At 36.7% G+C, this 19,527-nt stretch overlaps 3 protein-coding genes across 5 annotated transcripts; 1 reads left to right on the forward strand and 2 right to left on the reverse strand.

Annotated features, from left to right (window-relative positions):
• Positions 1-130: 130 nt before the first annotated feature.
• borcs7 (BLOC-1 related complex subunit 7) lies at positions 131-1,928 on the reverse strand. Of its 2 annotated transcripts, XM_043255980.1 has the most exons (5): positions 1,763-1,928; positions 1,456-1,518; positions 1,109-1,152; positions 805-825; positions 131-697 (listed from the first exon to the last, which is right to left on the reverse strand). In XM_043255980.1, exons 1-5 carry the CDS (start codon positions 1,892-1,894, stop codon positions 646-648), a joined length of 312 nt encoding a protein of 103 aa, XP_043111915.1. In that variant the 5' UTR covers positions 1,895-1,928; the 3' UTR covers positions 131-645. The 2 variants fall into 2 exon arrangements, with proteins under 2 accessions (XP_043111915.1, XP_043111916.1); XM_043255981.1 differs by lacking the exon at positions 805-825.
• Positions 1,929-3,900: 1,972 nt separating this feature from the next.
• LOC122356746 (steroid 17-alpha-hydroxylase/17,20 lyase) lies at positions 3,901-7,166 on the forward strand. Its single transcript, XM_043255804.1, has 8 exons — positions 3,901-4,233; positions 4,307-4,445; positions 4,534-4,763; positions 5,341-5,427; positions 5,604-5,813; positions 5,896-6,065; positions 6,602-6,705; positions 6,785-7,166. Exons 1-8 carry the CDS (start codon positions 3,901-3,903, stop codon positions 7,066-7,068), a joined length of 1,557 nt encoding a protein of 518 aa, XP_043111739.1. The 3' UTR covers positions 7,069-7,166.
• Positions 7,167-8,117: 951 nt separating this feature from the next.
• wbp1la (WW domain binding protein 1-like a) lies at positions 8,118-18,567 on the reverse strand. 2 transcript variants are annotated; one of them, XM_043255382.1, is made up of 4 exons: positions 18,350-18,567; positions 14,650-14,752; positions 12,891-13,052; positions 8,118-11,831 (listed from the first exon to the last, which is right to left on the reverse strand). In XM_043255382.1, exons 1-4 carry the CDS (start codon positions 18,497-18,499, stop codon positions 11,095-11,097), a joined length of 1,152 nt encoding a protein of 383 aa, XP_043111317.1. In that variant the 5' UTR covers positions 18,500-18,567; the 3' UTR covers positions 8,118-11,094. The 2 variants fall into 2 exon arrangements, with proteins under 2 accessions (XP_043111317.1, XP_043111318.1); XM_043255383.1 differs by lacking the exon at positions 18,350-18,567 and adding an exon at positions 15,054-15,512.
• Positions 18,568-19,527: the final 960 nt, after the last annotated feature.

Genomic DNA, 19,527 nt, shown 5'->3' on the forward strand with positions numbered 1-19,527 from the left:
TGCTCAAGGCCTTGCTCTAGGTCTAGGACATCCATCTGCTTGCCCTTGCAGAGGAGCTGCTGATATTGCATGCGGGATAAACTTTGTCTCGTATCCCTCTGTTACTTTCAACAAAGACCACTTTCATATATTTGCTTTTGCACATACATTTAATGAAGTTGCTCAAAGCTTAGACCTAAAACATGAATTAGCAAAACGTGCAGAAACAATTCCGTAACATTTCATACAAATATATTCAAGTAAATTTGGCACAACAACACTTGAAAAAAGACATCAATAAATTAACAAGAAAATACAGTTTGTGCATTTGGTGTACGGTGAATTGGGAAATTATGACTACGCAAGACCTAAACGTCTAAAAGCAAATGTGACATTGCACTATCGTTTAGAAAAAGACAAATATGAATACTGGAAACAATCTCCCACAGAAAAGCCTTCACTTAAAGGTCTTATGCATGTTTTTCACAACCATTGATAACCAGAGGTTAGAGAATAATAGGATGTTGAACTGTGCATTTTTTTAAATAGCAACCATCATGCAATAAGCCATCATCTGCAGTCTCAAAAAGTGATGTGATCTACTATTTAAGAAAATCAATGAAAAAATAGAGAATCTAATATCCACAGCACATTAGCAGGTTTCTGTTATTTCATCAAGTGCTTGAGCTGGTCCTGCAGGTTTTTGGAGTGTTCTACACTGTGAAAGACAATGTAGATAAAGAGTTACCAAATATTTAGACAAATTCACAAAAAATAACATGCAGTTATTTTAATAATTAGAATGACCTAAACATAATGACTTACTTCTTTTGAATGGCCTCTTGCCTGGATTTAAAAGATATATATATATATATATATATCAATATATATCAGATTTTAGACAGATTTCAGTTTAGTTTTATTTAGTATAAACTATGAAATAAAAAGAAGGGAGTTATGTAGTAACCAAAAGGATTAAAGCCAAGTCATGTTTATTTTTAATAGGGCTTTATACAGTATAAATTAAAAAAAGATTATTTCTAAAGGAAACAAATGGTTGTTATGAGTGTTTCCTTTGACTGCTGTACAAGAAGTTAAATGCGGTATGGGTGTATATTTGTCTACTTACTGATATTGTAAGTGGGTTGTTATAATAGACATCTTCCGTAGACTCTGCAAGAATAAAGTTGCTTGGAGAAGTTACATCTGCTTTATTAAACATTAAATAGCCAACAAGCAGCTTTCTGTATCATGTTGTATACATAGAAGTCTAAGGCCTCTAAATTATCAACATGATCAAAGCTACTGAAAAAATCATTGTTCATGTTTTCTTTTAGCAACTACAATGCCTTTTAGTATAGTTTAGCTTAGTATTTTAATATATTAAAATGAAGTGACAACTGTTGTTTATATGCAGCCTGTTATATATTATAAAAAATGTTATACAGAAAATCAAGTTGCCTTTATATCACTTACATCTTCAGAATGCAGAATTGCATCTTCTTGAATCACCATATTTCTCGCCGCCTGACTGAGAAGCTAAGTAGAAGAGACTGTTAGTTTTATGACAGAACCGCATTCATCTTTACCTTAAAACCTAGCAAAACGCCTGTCTGCACACAGCATGTCTGGACATCATGCGATGGCAAACATTTGTGAATAAGAATCCCAGGATATACTAAGTTTTGAGGCTTGCCTCCAGTGTGTAATACTATAAGGAAACAGATAGCGGGGCAAATATTTCGCCTTATATGTAAATCAATATAACAGTTCATATATTTACTTCTTGGCTCCTGGATCCTTTTAGCACTTGACGGGTTAGAGCGATCACATCCCCACTGCAAGAAGTGACTTTATCAGACAATAAACCTTTAACAGATTGACCGAAGCGAGGTTGCGTCTCGGAGGAAGCCATAACTATTTACTACGGGACCTGGCGAGGGACAATTTCAAAAATGAACGCGAATGGCGCTGAGAAGAGGATGGGAAAGATACATTTATGAGATTCTTTCCTTTGATAACTTTTACATTTAATTAGCTGTTAAAATACATTTAATAACAAAACACTAAAACACCATATATATATATATATATATATATATATATATATATATATATATATATATATATATATATATATATATATAGGAATATATATATATATATATTAAAATATAAATAATATAAATATATATATATATAAAAGTCATGCCATGTTCTTGCCATGATAGAGGAAAATATAAAGTTTAAATATAAACTAAAAAATAAATAAAAACCTTTTGAACATGCATAGGCAATTACTATTAATATTATTATTATTATTATTATTATTATTATTATTATTATTATTATTATTATTATTTACCAAACTTTGTGTAAAGATGATTCTGAACTATGTTTCAACAGAATGATTTGATATAGCCTACAATTGTTCTTTATGCAACATGTGTGTAAACTTATAAACGGATACTAAATCTACTTTGCATATTATGTATGTATTTTGGGGCAAAAAGTGTATAATTGACAATATATATTAATATATTAGAGTTAAAGTTAATAATATATAGTATTTCATAGTAAACATATTTATACATAATTTCTTTCCAATTAATTTGTTGTGTCTCCCAAAATGCCTAATAAACATGCTTTTAGGCATGCGGTGTCCTCATATGAGGACATGTATGAAATCAACATCCTGTTTCGTAACAGAAAGTCATATTATGATTTTAAACCCCATAACATTTCCCTGAGATGTTGATTTATGGCACACAGTTTAAAAGTTAGTCTGATTTAAATGATAATTACAAAATATTATCATATTTCCATAAGAGTGTTTCTAAATTAATTTCAGGCATTTATAGAGACCAAAGAGAGGGAGTGGTCCTGGTGAAAGATTGTGATATCTCTCAAAAGCCCTGAATGTGTTCTGTACAGGACATCCAGACTTAAACTGTGGCGTGTATAGTCTCAGAGAAATGCATTAAAATATAATGTCTTCATATGAAGATGCAGGGTCTCAGGAGGTTCAGTGAGGTTAAGACAATCAAGCCAAGTCAGTATTTTGTATTTATTCCTTTTTTTTGTGATATGGGATTGCACTGTATTTTATGTATCCTGTCCTCGGTTTTATTCTTAACTTTTTTATATATTTTCTTATTTACAAATTAAACTTTGCTTTTATTAATGTGATTTTTTAAAATTATTATTTAATTAATTTTTATGTAAAACGCTTTAAATCACCATTGTGCATGATTTGTATGAAATATGCAATAGGCCTGCCTTGCCATATAAAATCTATTAAATATAAATAATTATTTAACATAAAAGCAATATATAGCATGACATTTTTTGTACAATTATCCTGTTTAGTTCCTAATCATATTATTTGATGTTTTATGCAATTATTTCTAGAAAAAATTTAACAGACTATGATCTTATTTTGCTAAGGTTAGGCACCTCCTTTGTCTGATCAATTATCAAAAAAGGCTATTTTGTTTTTAACACTTCGCTATACTTTTTTTTTTGCAGAAAATTGCATTTTATCAGTGATTGTTTATTAGCGATTGTTTCTGCAAGCTCCAAAAGGAGTGTAAAATCACAAAGTCAAGCTAAAAGTCAAAATGTTAAATTTCAGGAAAATTTTCCAAGAAGTAAACTACTTTCCAAGAAGTAAAAAAAAAAAAAGGAAAATTAAAAAAAGGCTATGCTCACGGATGCACTTGCATGAATATTTTAAATGCGGGGAACCAATCAACAGCTTTGTTGAAAACAGCCCCGATGACACTTAGATACTGAAGCTAAACTATTTCAGGGTCAAGGAGGTGGCATTGAGGAATCTGCATAAATATCTCCCATCACCTCACTTATAGAGGCAGTGCTGACTTGAAGAGCTGGTGAACACTCGGTTGAATGTAGCTGACAATGTCTGACCCGCTCATCCTGCCGTGGCTTCTCTGTTCGTGCCTGTTCTCCGCGGTAACCCTAGCAGCGCTGTATCTCAAAAGGAAGATGAATGGATTTGCGCCAGGCGACAGATCTCCTCCAAGCCTCCCATCGCTCCCCATCATCGGGAGTCTGCTAAGTCTCATAACTGACAGCCCTCCACACATCTTCTTCCAACAGCTGCAGAAGAAATACGGAGATATTTATTCCCTCATGATGGGCTCCCACAAAATCCTGATCGTCAACAACCACCATCACGCAAAAGAGATCCTGATCAAAAAAGGGAAGATATTTGCAGGAAGGCCACGGACTGTAAGTAAACTGCATCCCTTTCAACAGCGGCTGAATTTCACTGAGATATTTACGTTGCATGCTTGTCTTTAAGGTAACAACAGACTTGTTAACTCGAGATGGGAAAGATATAGCATTTGCTGACTACAGTTCCACGTGGAAGTTCCATCGGAAAATGGTGCATGGAGCTCTTTGCATGTTTGGTGAAGGTTCGGTTTCTATTGAGAAGATAAGTGAGTATCACTGCATGACGGACAAATATATGAAGCAGTGTAAATGGTAGAAGATGCGTTTAAAACAATGCTGACTTTCCTCTTCCAGTCTGCAGGGAGGCGAGCTCTATGTGCGACATGATGACTGAATCCCAGAACAGCGCTGTGGATCTGGCACCGGAGCTGACTCGCGCCGTCACAAACGTGGTGTGTGCCTTGTGTTTCAACTCTTCGTACAAACGAGGGGACGCCGAGTTTGAGTCCATGCTCCAGTACAGTCAGGGAATCGTGGATACAGTCGCTAAGGACAGCTTGGTGGATATTTTCCCATGGCTGCAGGTATATACTGTGATAATAACGTGTCTTACACTGCAAGACTGTGTGTGTGTGTTTGTGTGTGTGTGTGTGTGTGTGTGTGTGTGATTAATTGTTTTGGAAAGAGGACTTACCTGGGCTGTATTTAATTGCTCAAAATGACAGCAAAATACTAATTCAACTTACCATTCAAATAACTATTTTCTAACTTTGCAATGTCATTTATTTCTTTAATGCATTTTCAGCATATTTTTCTTCAGTGCCATATGATCAAAAAATGATTTTCTGCTTAAGAAACATTCCTTCTTGTTATCAGTGTTGCAAATATACTGCTTTATATTTTTGCGAAAACAGCAATAAATGTGCTAAGGATTCTTTGATGAACAGAAAGTTGCAAACGAACAGCATTTATTTGGCAGAAATGTTTTATGACATTATAAATGTCTTTACTGTCCCTCTTGTGGATCGATTTCATGCATCCTTTCTGAATAAGCGTTGATTTCTCGGGTTTCCTATTGGCTAGTTACCTAAAATATAATACAAATCATTTTTGTCTTATGCTTTGAATTCTAATAACTCACGTGTGTATTTTTCCTCCAAGATATTCCCAAACAAAGACCTCAAAATCTTAAGACGATGTGTTTCAATCAGAGACAAACTGCTTCAAAAGAAATACGAACAACACAAGGTAAATCTTACAAAATACTTTCTGTATATTCCCTGTTTGTAATCAACATGAGTTCATGAGTTTAAGAAGTGAGTTAGATGGAGTGTAACCTTACAAACCAGGATATAAAAGAGAGAAAAATCCGTGCTTTAACATGATTTCTCCCTCAATGGTCTGATGTTTGTCTCCCTCTACAGGTGGATTACAGTGATAACGTCCAGCGGGATCTCTTGGACGCACTCCTGAGGGCCAAACGCAGCTCGGAGAATAACAACGCCAGCACTCTCGATGTTGGTTTAACTGAAGACCACGTGCTCATGACCGTGGGGGACATCTTCGGGGCAGGGGTGGAAACCACCACCACTGTACTCAAATGGTCAATAGCTTACCTCGTCCATAACCCACAGGTGAATACGCTGCTCACGACTGCCTTTTCAGAATCGCTTTTTGCTGTGAAATTTAGCAGGTGTTCTTTACATTTGGGATTAGGTCCAGAGAAAGATTCAGGAGGAGCTGGACAAAAAGATTGGGAAAGACAGACACCCTCAGCTCAGCGACAGAGGGAATTTGCCTTATCTAGAGGCTACTATAAGAGAAGTTCTGAGGATCCGCCCCGTCTCCCCACTTCTCATCCCTCATGTGGCTCTCCAAGACTCCACGTAATAGAAAAACAAACAATCTATTAAAAAAAATGATTTTTTTCTTTTTTTTTTGTTTTGAAAGAATGCATTATGCAACTATTCAGTGAGAAAATAATTAAAAATAATTTCTATTTCTACTTTTGATCAAATATTACTGAAATTTATATCAGTTTCCACAAAAATATTAGGCAATTGTTTTTAATATTAAAGCCAAAAATAACATGTTGCTTCAGGATAATTGTATTGATGCTGAAAATTCAGCATTGCCAACATAAAAAGAAATACAATTAAAATTAAAATATATTATGATATAAAAACGTTATCTTAAATTGTAATGATATTTTGGAATAGTACTGTTTTGCTGAATTTGGATCAAATAAACACAGCATTGAAGATATTAAAATATCTTACCCATCTCAAACTTTTTGAATAGTGTTTCATTGCATTTAATTTATTCTTTAATAATTTTTGGTTTTATGCTTAATGCCGTTTGATTGAAAATGTGACAAACATAACATAAATATGTCTGATGTCTTCTCTGCTGTCTTTGACAGTGTGGGAGAATACACTGTGCAGAAAGGAACCCGAGTCATTATTAACCTGTGGTCTTTACATCATGACGAGAAGGAATGGAAGAATCCTGAGCTGTTCGACCCAGGTGAGAATCTGAAGTGATAACAGTCATTCACGTAATCTGTGAACATTTCCAAAATAAAACGAATTCTCAAATCCGACAGAACGATTTCTGAACGAGGAGGGTGATTGTTTGTGCTGCCCATCGGCCAGCTATCTGCCCTTCGGCGCAGGGGTTCGAGTTTGTCTCGGCGAGGCACTGGCAAAGATGGAGCTCTTCCTCTTCCTGTCATGGATTTTGCAAAGGTTCACGCTGGAGATGCCCGCCGGCCAGCCTCTGCCTGACCTCCAGGGCAAGTTTGGCGTGGTTCTTCAACCCAAGAAATTCAAAGTCGTTGCTAAATTAAGAGCAGATTGGGAAAAATTCCCACTAATGCAGCACTGCTGAGTAAATGTACTACGTGTGTCTTTTGTGAGACATGTCTTTTTTTTTTATAAAGCCTGCTATCAAATATCAATCAGACATGAATAAAATGAATATCTTGAGATATGCGTGACTCCATGATCAAGAGTAACTGAAAGGGGTGCAAAAGTCAGGTTCTGGAGGTAAAAATTCTATTCATTTTCTCCATGAGGAACTGACTTTTGATTGAACTGTTAATTGATGGTTTGCATTATTTCAACTTGTTTTTAATCATGGAATTGTTGATGAAACACAACATTACCCATAATTCTGCAAAGAAATATCCATATATTCTGCAATCAGAAAATCAAACAAAACTAAAATTAAGCAATATATATTTAAAAATATATATAAACATAACACTTATTTTCTTAAATACATGCATGTGTGCATATTTATATAGTCATAATAAATATAAACAATAAACTGAAAACAAAAACCTTTATTTTGGATACAATTAATCGTGATTGTTTGCCAGCACTAGTGAAAAATTGCTATTTACGCACAATCAACTTTAAACCAAATTATTTACCCAACATATTTTAGTCATATCAATTTATTCTTTCCTTCGATAAAACTATTAAGTGCACAGTCTGCATTTGGCTCCTGCGAGCTGATTGCTGCAATCCCAATCGTCTACAGAACTTTCACAATATCAATAAAGTCACAATATCACTTCCTTATTTCCAATTGTTTGCCAATTTGGGAAGTGAGCAGTTGGTTTTGTATAGTGCAGAGCTTCTGAAGAGAGAGTTTGTGAGTACTATTTGCTTGGTTTGTTTTGTGTTCGATCAGAGGTATATTGGTTTATTTGACTCGTTTGACACTCATATTTTGATTGCCCTCCAATTTGGTTTTGCAAATTTAGTAATTATTTGTTTCTGATTATTTCGGCCTTGTCATCTCTTCAACTTAAATTCCCAATAAACATTATTTTTTGTGCAGGCATTGCCTTTCAAAAAAAAAAAAAAACAAAACCAAAAAAAAAGACGCTGCCAATATGGATGTGTAACTGAACCACTCACAGAAACCCATTGGCTTTCAAAGCTTTTTATTATTCATATGGAACATTCTTTGATAATCCTTAATTTGGTTGAGTCTTCTTATAAAATGCGGAAAATAGTTTTATATATAAAAAGAAAGTGACTACGGATACAAAACTAAAACGTAGTACCAGGCTTGAATCAAAGCTTGAGAGAGAAAAAAAAAAAGCAATTGGCTTGCACAGCCTTCGTCACCTTCAAGCGCGCACGCACACACACACACACACACACTCACTGCTTAGTGTCAAAACAGTGCAATGACAACTTATTCAGGCAAAATGAAAGAACACCTCATTCACAGTGAGCTACCCAACATAGTGACTCAGACTTCTACTTTTAATCAATACCTTTGGTCTCAAACATTAAAGGACGATAGAAAACAATGGAGACTAGAGCTACAGAATGATCGTCATGAGCACCATTACGACAGATGACTTCGTAGCTACAAGCTTCACTCAATCGGTCAAATCATTTTGACGCTACGATGATATAACTGGTCCAAATCAATCAGATTGCTCAATATGGTTTAATCCAAGGCTGTCCAAACTCGGTCTTGAACTCCGGCAGAGTTCAGCTCCAACCTGCATGGAAGTTTCTAACATGCCTTGGTTAGCCGCTTAAAGTGTGTTTAATTAAGGATGGAGCTAAACTAAGGACCGAGTTTGGACAGCCCAGGTTTAGTCAAACAATACTGCTACAAAAACATTTCCAAACGCACCACGTCAATGTTAGAATCTGCCTCCCAAACCAGTTTTTCCAGCCAACGCACTATGAACCTAATTTATCGGGCCACATCACGTTTGAAAGAAAATTAGCCACCATTTGCACAGAAACGAAACTGGAGATCAACATGGCCGAAAAGCCATCTGTGCCCAAGCTAAGACACTATTATAGGACACCTAACTGCTAATCTATACCAAAGGTCAAACAAACACAGCGGCCTGAAGAGCGATCCACTTAAAGGATCCTAGAATGACGCTCACACACTCAGACAGTGTAGGGAATGCAGTGGAGCAGCTTTCAGTCTCACCGACACATAAAAACAAACCTCAATCTCATCGTGAACCCGACTTAAGTGCTACACTAACATGACAGTAACCTTACCTGATTTGCTACAATAAAACGCACATTAAAAGTTTAATAAGGCCTGTACATAAGTTACTGTTAGTGGTGCAAGAATTCCCTTACAGTGTTAAAGATACAAAAACAACTTAAAAGCACTATGGGAGAATACAGAAATTAAATTAAGGCAAAAAAAACAAACATATTTAAATGATATGTTTCGATGGAAGGCTTATCAAGTGATCCTTTCAAACAAGACGTTACCACTGAGCAAAATCCTCACTCGTACTGGCCCTTATTTTACGCAGAAATTCTACGACACACACTCTTCTCTTTAAGGCATATGAAAACTACTAAAATCAACAAAGGCACCTAGTGTAAATGTACAAGCTGGGTTCAATCTATATACAAAGGTATTTTCAGCCTTCATTTGAAGAGTCTTTGCATAATGAACTTCAAAATGTACTACTATATAGCATGTGGATGTATTCAGTTTCTGCTGTAGAATCTATTCAGTTTATGCAAATAATCATGCAAAATATTGGATGAAGCCCAAGACCATGTCATACAATTACGAGATAAAATAAACAAAACGGCAACCATACCCTGCTAGGTAGGGAGCATGTTCACTTACTGATACAAAAACACAAAAATACATATTTGAGATAATTACTTTCCTTCATTTTTCTGAACAGCATCATGCAGATACTTCAGATCAAACATTTTCAGAAAATAAAAGAATAAAAACAAGAAACAACCGAATATTAAAGCTCTTAAGTATTAACAGACTGTGGTCAGTTTTTCCATTTTTCCGTGCACAATATAATCTTAAATTGATAATTCCCCAAAAAATGAAAATTCTATTCATTAATTACTCACCTTCATATCAGTCCAAATGCACAAGACTTTTTCTTTTAAACAAATATCCATTTTAATCAAACCTGCAAAAATGTAGGTGACTCCTTTGAAATTCCATGTTTATTTCACTTAAATATTGACGCTCCAAAAAGTTCATAAAAAGATCATAAATGTAATACATATGAATCAAGTGGTTTAATCCAAGTCTTCAAGAGAGACATAATTGGCTTTTTAAATTACACATTTCATTAAAGCTTTTATTTATATTTAAACATAAGGAATGTAGAAACAGAATTTCAAATGTACTTGACTGATGTGTAACAAGAAATATCATGTAATCTTGTATTTATCATATTTGATGTGCTCTACATATGTGCATATGTATTTATTTTACAATCTTAAACTTTTATTAAGCATCCACTTTTAGTGGAGTAGACTTTTTTTGTAAAAGGATCTGTCTTAAATCTTTTATTAAAAATATCTCAATGAGATGATAAAAGTCTTGTGTACTTGGCAAGTCATGAGAGTGACTACATAAAGACAGATCTTTCATTTTTGGGCAAACTGTCCCTTTAAGTATTTAAAAATGACATAAAAGATAAGAATTCAAGAACAAAAGCCAGCACAAATTAACATCCCCTGACCTTGTGTGCCATCTTCATCTCAGTAGGAGGCAATCGGCCCCCAAAAACCAACAAAAAGCCTCCAAATCTACAGGCATGTCACTCAGAGCTCGATAAGGCTATAAACTGAGGAGAATTTCCCCTGTGGCTTTGATCGTGACCTCTCTGTGAGGCAACAGACCTATTAACGTCTTTACTAGATTACCCTATTAATCCATAAAAACCGTGAGGACTCACACATTAACACTCTTTTCAAACTCCCCCTTTCTCTCTCTCTCTCTCTCTCACACTCACACACACACACACACACACACACACAAAGTACACCCAAAGTGACATTGCTGACAGTACAAACTGATGTATCTCAAGAAAGTAAAGGGAGACGACAGCAGCCTAAAGGAAGTCTCTGCTGGAACCGGTTGTGCTCAACTTTGGGGGTCCGTGTTGTTGGCATTATGTGGACCTTCCTGTTCGTTGATGGTGTGCAGGTGGAGGCAGACTGGAGGTCGCTGATGCTCTCTGTGCTCCAGAGGCACATATGATGCAGCCAAGCCCTGCTCCTCGTCTCCTGGATCATGAGGAGGGCTGCTGCTGCGGGGGTTGCAGCTATCACAGAAGTCCTGGTCTTCGAGCACCCCTCCATCCAAGCGCCCTACGAGCTCTTTCATCTCCTCCTCTTCTTCTCCATCCCCGGGCCCCTGGTTACATACGCATACCTCGATTCCAGAGTCGCCCGTGAAGCGCCGGTGGCGTCCTGGGGTCTTGTCTTTGCTGTCGGGAGAACAGTCTTCTACGGGTTCGGTCAGATCCTCGCCGGAGCTGCCCTGTTTGTCAGGGCTGTTTGAGGTAGCGCATGCCACCTGCTGGGGCTGCCCGTTCTCTTCTCGGCTGGGATATTGTGGTTTGTGAGTGTTTCTGGCAGGGTGGTGTGCAGTGGGAGTACGTGGCTGCTCCACGCAGGGTCCCGGGGAACAGTTCTCAGATCCAGATTGGACGACGGGACTGGACTGCAGTGGGGGGCAGAGCTCATCTGGTTGTTCAGAGCACAGGGGGTCAATGCTGGTGGATTGGCCTGGCTGAGAGGCACTGTATGGAGGCGGGGGCGTCGGAGGCCTGTTCTCGACTTCCTCGTATGCCGGTAAGAGGTAGCCAGGCAGGAACCCTGGAGAAGAGAAAGTAGAAATGCATTTATTGACTGACCGTGACTAAACCATACATTTCTTCTAAGAAGCAATGACAGTCAAACCAAATATTATTCAGAAAAAAAGATCTGTTTTTTTTTTTTTTTTTTTTTTTACTAGTGGATGCACAACACTTTTATTTTATTTTAGTTTATTTTGCTATCCTCACATCAATTAAGTAAACTGTGATACATTCTACCCAAAAACTGGGCTACCAGTAAAATTTAACCTGATCATGTTTTTCTTTAATTGCTAATTCAACCTTTTTATATCACAGAATGAACAAAATTAAGCATTGCTTAGTAACTGGTTGCCCTAAATTAGTATTATCAAATTGTGTGCTAACAGCCTGACAGATATTCAGTCTAATTCATTCTATAGATTTCTATCAAATCTGACATTATCAAGATGAATTTATTCTGGCACAGTTTAAATTTGAATACATTTTTCTAAACTATAGCGTATAGATATAAACTGTGTGAAACTTAAAGCTGTCTGAATAAATTCTAGCTTGACTGTAGCAGTTCTTTTTCCAAGATGTTAATAATTGATTGAGTTATTATTGTTAGCTATTTACAGATGGTTATCACTGATCTGCATACTTACATTTTATCCATCTTGTACTGCTCTGTTGGGCATTCTATAACTGACGAATGCACCCAATCTATCTCTGGTTGCCATTTCATTTACATTACCTTTGTTACATTTTTGTACCTTGCCTATTTTGTATTATTTTTATTAACTGTGTCTTGTCACTGTCATTCTGTTACTCTGTGTAAACAAACCTGTCAATTAAGCTTATTCTGATTCTGATTAGCGTATTTCATGTTGCACATTTCAAAATATATTTCACTGCACACTCTCGGAAAAAGGTCACAAAACGTTTCTTCTAAGAGTTCAAATTGAACAAGTATAACCTTTCCAATCCAGTCCTATTTCAGATCCAATCTCTGTGTCAAAAACTTTGTTGCACCTTGGTAGATAAACTCGTATTGTATTGATTAGAGATGGAAGGACAGGGGAATGAAGCGGGTACTGACTGAAATAGAATGGTAGAGAGGTGTAATTATGGGCTTCTCTGTAAGCAATGAGGTTGATCTCATGCTGCCGCTGCTGTTGTTGCAGTCTGTGTTTGGCTCGACGGTGGTGGCACAAACAGCAGCAGCCCAGAATGATGATGAGAGTCAGGACCAACCAAAACCCTGATGAAAGAGCACACACATAACACGGTACTGTTAATAAGTGAAAAGAACATCATGTTCGAACCAGGCACAGCACACCAGAAATCACATCTCTTCCATGTTTATCGAGTTGTTGTCACCAGTGTTTTGTTACTCGTTTGCTTTATATTTTCACTGTATCTTGTCTTAAAGCTCAACCACAGTTAAATTTAATTCTTCTAACATTTTGACTGGATGCACAAGCTATTATTTAAAGGTTTGGAGTTGGTACGATTTTTATAATGTTTGAAGACTGCATTTATTTGATCAAAGATACAGTAAAATGAGCAATATAGAGAAACGGAATTACAATTTAATACCTTTAATATTTTGATCAACTTTAAAGTGCAATTTGTTCTCGTGATGGCAAAGCTGCATACAAAGAAATCTTTTGCAGCATTGCAAATGTGTCACTTTTGATCAATTTTAAGCACCTGTGCTTAAAGTATTAATTTCTTTACGAAACAAAATGTCTATAAAGCACCTTCATATTGGTACGGAAATGTCTTCTTCCAAAACAACCTAACAATCTGGCACCAGATCGCATAAAAAGAATGTGCTGGACATTAGGGTGTGACGCTCCTCAGCCAACGTTATGGGTCGTGTGGGTCAATGTCATGTGAGATCCAAGTGTGTGAAACTTTGCCCCAAATAAAGCAGAGACCTTTTCTGGCAGACAGGGGGGGGTCCGCTTTTCCTAATAGAGAAATTTAAGGCAGCTGTTTACAGGGGCTGGTCTGATCCGGTTACCCTGGATTTGTGTCTGTCCGGGTCGCATGTATTTGGCACGTCGTACAAAACCCAAAGTGCAGCCCCTTGACTCAGCAGACGATGTGCTGTAATTACCGTGGAGATGAGGTTAGTCCTCAGTTATTAAAATAGATGGTACACCAGAGGGAGTGGGGTAATTTGATAACACAGGAACACCGCCAACGGGCGTGAACAGGACAGAACAACAACTAGATCAGGGCCAGCCAATGACATAAAAGTTAGAAGCAACACACACATATCATACCCATAAGTAAAAGATGTTTAAAAAAAGGACGAAAAAAACACCATATCTGTTTGTACTGTGAGGTGACTTACATTTGTGCTTGCAATTACGGTTGATTTAATTCCAGCTAGCTGCGTGACTGAACACCTAAATCCCATTACTATTTACAGAAACAAAACAATTACAGTGTCAAACATGAGCCATGACTTGGGTGTCTTTCCCCCAAGGCATGCCGTCTCCCGTCCATCCCATAACTGGAATCAGAAGCTTGGGCTGCTTACTGCAAACAACTTAAGAACAAAAGCAGGTGGCACCTTACACCCCTAAATGCTATTACAGCTTATTTAAATGCTGAAACTTGCAATCTAATTAACTAAAAAAAAATTTTTTTTTCAAAATCAGGCTCAGAGCTTACAGTGTCCTGGCATTGCGATGACTGTATTACATACAACCAATATGCACATAAAGTGACTACGCACATATCCGAAGCAACCGGATGATGTTTCAGACACTAAAGAGAACATATACACCATAGACTGACCTCATCTTACAGCATGTGTAGGCAGGAAGGACTCGGATACTTACACCACACTTCGTAGTAATAGCTGCAACACTGAGATTCCCCACAGCAGTGGCCCGAATCACAGAAGTAGCTCTGATTGTTCACTCCTACACAAGGCAGCCGGGTCTGCAAAACCAAACGGAAAATATAAGCATATTATCAGCATAGATCCCAGAACAGCCCTATGTACCAAAGGCTATTTTATGGCAAAAAAAAAGAATAGGTACAGCAATATATAAAGTAAATAACTCCAACACAGTGATGCAGTCTTACATGCAGGTGATAATAAACAGCATATGAATACATTTGACAGGCAGATCGCTATGCAAATCTTTGAGCGAGCAGACTGTATTATACTCGCGTATACAGTTACATTTGTTTATTAAATTAATAAATAATAATGCTTAATCCTCTGCCCTCGTTTTACCTGTCTAAACCCCAGGAGAAAAGGCATGATAGGCGTCTGATAGGAAAATCAACACAGCAGAGACACAGAGTTTTGTTACACAGGGCTGCAAAAACCAAGGGAGAGACAGAAGAGGAAGGTCGGGCTCGGGCCACCCACCGCCCACACATGGTACAGTGCGACATGAACTGCCCCCTTTATTAGCCGGAGGGGCTCGATTTAAACGCACACATACATGCACAGCCTCCCTCATGGCATTTCAGCGAGGGCTGCCAGGGAATGCGAGTAAACAGGATGAACAGACAAGCGGTCTGTGCTTCTCTCGCGTACACACAGACATCGATGACAACTGCCGGCCTGACAGTTGTTTCGAGTGGTGTGCTAGATACAAAGGATAGCGAAACCAAAATCTTGCCTGTTGTACAATAGTCTCAACTTGACAGCATAATGCGATCACTATTGACTCATTTGAGATGACGATGATTAGTGATAAGCAGCGCTAAGCAAAAGGTTGGGTGTTCGATGCTGGGGTTGGACGTACTAGTGCATAAAAGTTTATAGATAGCAACTGGCAGCAAACAGCTGAGTTAAAGTTTAATTAGTTAATTATTACACATTCCTGGTCTTATAAAGTGGAACAGCAGGGTTCCAGAAGACAAAATACCAACAATTTCCTAAATAAAAATAAAATATTTTTAGTAATAATTTATGAAGCATTCAAGACGAACTAACCAGGAGTTCCAACGTTGTTAAAGAAGACATATTATGCCCCTTTTTACAAAATGTATTAGAAGTCTCTTGTATCCCCAGAATGTGCCTGTGATGTTTCAACTCAAAATACCCCACATATAATTTATTATTAATTTTAACAAATGGCTATTTTGAGTGGAAGCAGAAACACTCTGATTTTGGTGCCCGTTTTTTGTAAATGCAAATGAGCTTTTGCTCCTCGCCCCCTTTTCCAGAATAAAGCTTTAATAGAATAGCTAGTACCTGCTAAAAACATCTGTTCTGATTCTGATTATCATGTTTATCGCACGGGAAAAAAAATTAAACCATGCATTTAAACTTTTGATACATTCAAAGCAAAAAGACAGAAAGCAGCTGTCATTAAAAATTACAACCTAGCAAATGGAAATGTCCAGATTAACGTGTGGTAATATTATAATGACACCCCTTTGTAATGTCACTAGGGGAGCATGAACAGACACGCTCACTTTAACAGAAGCTTTGAGAAGAAGGCTTAATAAAACAAAGTTACTGGATTACTCTTTTTCATGTTTATTTGGTTGGTAGATGCACTGGGGACCTTAAAACCCGGAAAAGTCAGATTTTCATGAGATGTCACCTTTAAGTGATGTTATATTAGACACTGTTATCTGATTAGTGTCTACTAGATATACATTATCAGTACATGCATTTCCTGGGAACTGTAATCATAACCACATCTGCCGTTTATAGAAAAACATTTTTCACCCCAACATTAAATGTTTATTATGATGTATTCCCTCCCTCTTTTTATTCTTCTGCTGAACACAGGGTTTTTTTTGGTGACAACTGACTTCTGTTGTGTGCGTAACACACACACACACACACACACACACACACACTCACAAACACTGTTTGTCACTTGAAAAGGTTGTGATGTGGAGCTTTTCATTATCCTGTCCTAATTCCTCTCATCAAAACTCCTGTCTGACTTTAAAAACGGGACTATTGAAGTAAAAGCTGTGAACACCATTTCATAGGCACAAAGCATGTGGGTTTTGTAATGTTAGCAGATCGAAGATCAGCTTATCTTTAGGCACCTACATTCCCTCAGAGATAACACCTGTGGAGAGCAAACAGCTCACTCCCTGCTTTTTTCCTTCCCTGACCTTGATCTACCACCTGTCACAACAGAGAGAAGAGCATCTTCCTCATACACGCCTATCACACTCAAGGCCGGAATAAAAGCACACAGTCATAACAGCCTTAGCCCATCATCAGTGAAATCTTTTAAATATGTGCCTTTTCTAGACAGCCAACATTAAAGTGTCAATCACAGTCAACTGTACAATTCAAAACGTCATTAAACAACTCTATTGCAGAATGATTACCACCTTAATACCAATAAATAATAATACCGTGCACTGATTGAAAAATTCTTTTGTACATCCTTATGTCAGTGGCAGCAGTAATAACAGACTGAAGTTTTTAATTATTTACCCATAAGAAAGAATAACATTAGGGCCGAGACAAAGCTTTATGAATCATTCATTTGGCTGTGTATTTACATGTAGTCTTAACAAGACTGAAATGGAACAGACTTTCCCAGAATTGTGTTTTGTTTACAGATTAAATTGCTGGATGTTTTTGAATTAGTCTAAATAGTAACCCAAGTGTAGGGAATCAGGGAGTGAATTGTTGACTTTAACAAATGTGTACAAAATTCATACAAGGATATTGAATCGCTTAACTCAAAAGCAGCCAAGGTCAACTACTGAAGTACTTTCTGTCCTTTCTTTGGCAACCACCAGTTTAATACAATATTGCAGTCAACATATCAGATCCTACTTTATTATTATTATTAATATCATCATTATTAGATGTCTTTAACTACTTAGCTTAAATATGTTATTGTGTTGCGAGTTTGTGCTTTAAAATGCTTTGTGGCTAACTGAGGTGGAATACATGTAAGGTTAGGGACAAGTTTCATGTAAAATGTACAATTCATATAGTATTCATACAGTGTAGTGTAAAACACGTATGAAATTATTAATTTAAATGCTGGTCTATTGTAAGCAAAGTGGGTTGGCTTTATCTAGATCATATCTATTTAAATTAGATTAGATCTATCTAGATTTTATTATAATTTAGAGTCATTAAAAGTCATGATGCCTGACGTCGCGACACTGTTATAGCCCATATATCACAGATCAGTGAATTTATATTGCTGTACATTTATTTACATTAAAATCATATAACGAACAAAGCTAATACTGTTTAGATCAGCCCTCTTTGTTGTTGTAACCTAAGTTCACCAAAACTGATTTTGTTTAATAGCGGACGATAAAACTCACTTACGAACTTTGTAAAATATCTTTGTAGCATGTCAGACTTAATCTAAGTAAGCTTTGTTGTCAGTGCTGTGAACACAAACATACAGGCTGTGCTTCAAACCCTGGTGAGCTGACTACGTAGACAGCATCACTACGAGCACAACGATTAAATGTACCTAAGGCGCCACAAAATGCTGTCCAAGTAGGCATCTCACTAGGTTTTGAGACGCAGCCACTATCTACCGGCTAGGCTAATGATGCTAACATAGGCTTTACCTCGGTCAGCGCTGCCTCCACTGTCACCGAAACGATCGGTCCAATAACCGCGTTACTTACAAACAACCCCATTCCCAGTTTTATATATCCAACCCCCCACATTCCGTCCTTTCCCTTGGCTTTCGACACATCTGCGACACGGTAGGACATTCAGCTAGCCTGCGAGCTAGCTTCAGTTACGTCTCTTTCTTCTTTCTTTCAACTCTCTCACAAACTCCGAAAGTCTCCGCAAGCCTGGCCCCCCTGCTGCTATTGGTCCGTTCAAGCGAACACTTCCTGGTTTGACAACTAAACGTGGGAACGATTGGGTGATTTATCTGTCGTTTAAACACAGCAACGACGACGGCAGGGCGTGACTTTGTTGTTCTTTACCAGCTGAGATCAAGAAATCAGCTGACATTGAATTTAAAGGGGCAGGAAATGACATATTTCCCCTAGATGCAAAAAAGCAAGCGCGCAAGCAAGCAAAAAAGAATGCGATACATAGGCTAGGTATATTTAATACCGCACGGGCAGAAAGAGAGAGTGTTATTAATAGACCTATAAATAATTATACATCAAGTATATGATAAGTACACGGAATAGAAATATTTCCTGCATGATACAGTACAGTAATGTAAGTAATATAAGTAGTTATGTAAGTAAATATAACAGAAGTCATTTGCCATGATGGGAAATATTGAAAGTATCTGAAAAATATTGTACATGCACACTTTTTACAGCATTTATTGACATTCCTTATCTCACAAATCACATTTCCTATGTATGTGTTTTAAAACTGTGATATGATGGTGTCTTAAAATATTCAGTAATGACTAAAAATAAGTTGAAATGTGATTTTTATGCTATATATATATATATATATATATATATATATATATATATATATATATATATATATATATATGTATGTATATATATGTATGTATATATATATATATATATATATATATATATATATATATATATATATATATATATATATATATATATGTGTGTATATATATATATATATATATATATATATATATATATATATATATATGTGTATATATATATATATATATATATATATATATAACAAAATGCTGCAGTCAGTTACCAAGGTTCTTGGGTATCTTGAAGATCAAATTTATACAAACAACAAGGCCTACTATGATTATATAATTGCTAAAGAT

The sequence above is a fragment of the Puntigrus tetrazona genome, chromosome 13, assembly GCF_018831695.1.
Source record: "Puntigrus tetrazona isolate hp1 chromosome 13, ASM1883169v1, whole genome shotgun sequence".
Taxonomy (NCBI): Eukaryota; Metazoa; Chordata; class Actinopteri; order Cypriniformes; family Cyprinidae; genus Puntigrus; species Puntigrus tetrazona.

Coding starts and splice junctions, on each gene's coding strand:
- borcs7 (XM_043255980.1), bottom strand. CDS start 1,894: ATGGCTTCCTCCGAGACGCAACCTCGCTTCGGTCAATCTGTTAAAGGT. Junction 1,519..1,762: donor AAGGATCCAGGAGCCAAGAA/GTAAATATATGA, acceptor TCTTCTACTTAG/CTTCTCAGTCAGGCGGCGAG. Junction 698..804: donor CAAGAGGCCATTCAAAAGAA/GTAAGTCATTAT, acceptor TGTCTTTCACAG/TGTAGAACACTCCAAAAACC.
- LOC122356746 (XM_043255804.1), top strand. CDS start 3,901: ATGTCTGACCCGCTCATCCTGCCGTGGCTTCTCTGTTCGTGCCTGTTC. Junction 5,428..5,603: donor AGAAATACGAACAACACAAG/GTAAATCTTACA, acceptor CTCCCTCTACAG/GTGGATTACAGTGATAACGT. Junction 5,814..5,895: donor ACCTCGTCCATAACCCACAG/GTGAATACGCTG, acceptor ATTTGGGATTAG/GTCCAGAGAAAGATTCAGGA.
- wbp1la (XM_043255382.1), bottom strand. CDS start 18,499: ATGTCCTACCGTGTCGCAGATGTGTCGAAAGCCAAGGGAAAGGACGGA. Junction 14,753..18,349: donor TGGAGGCAGCGCTGACCGAG/GTAAAGCCTATG, acceptor TTGGTTTTGCAG/ACCCGGCTGCCTTGTGTAGG. Junction 13,053..14,649: donor CTATTACTACGAAGTGTGGT/GTAAGTATCCGA, acceptor CTCTTTCATCAG/GGTTTTGGTTGGTCCTGACT.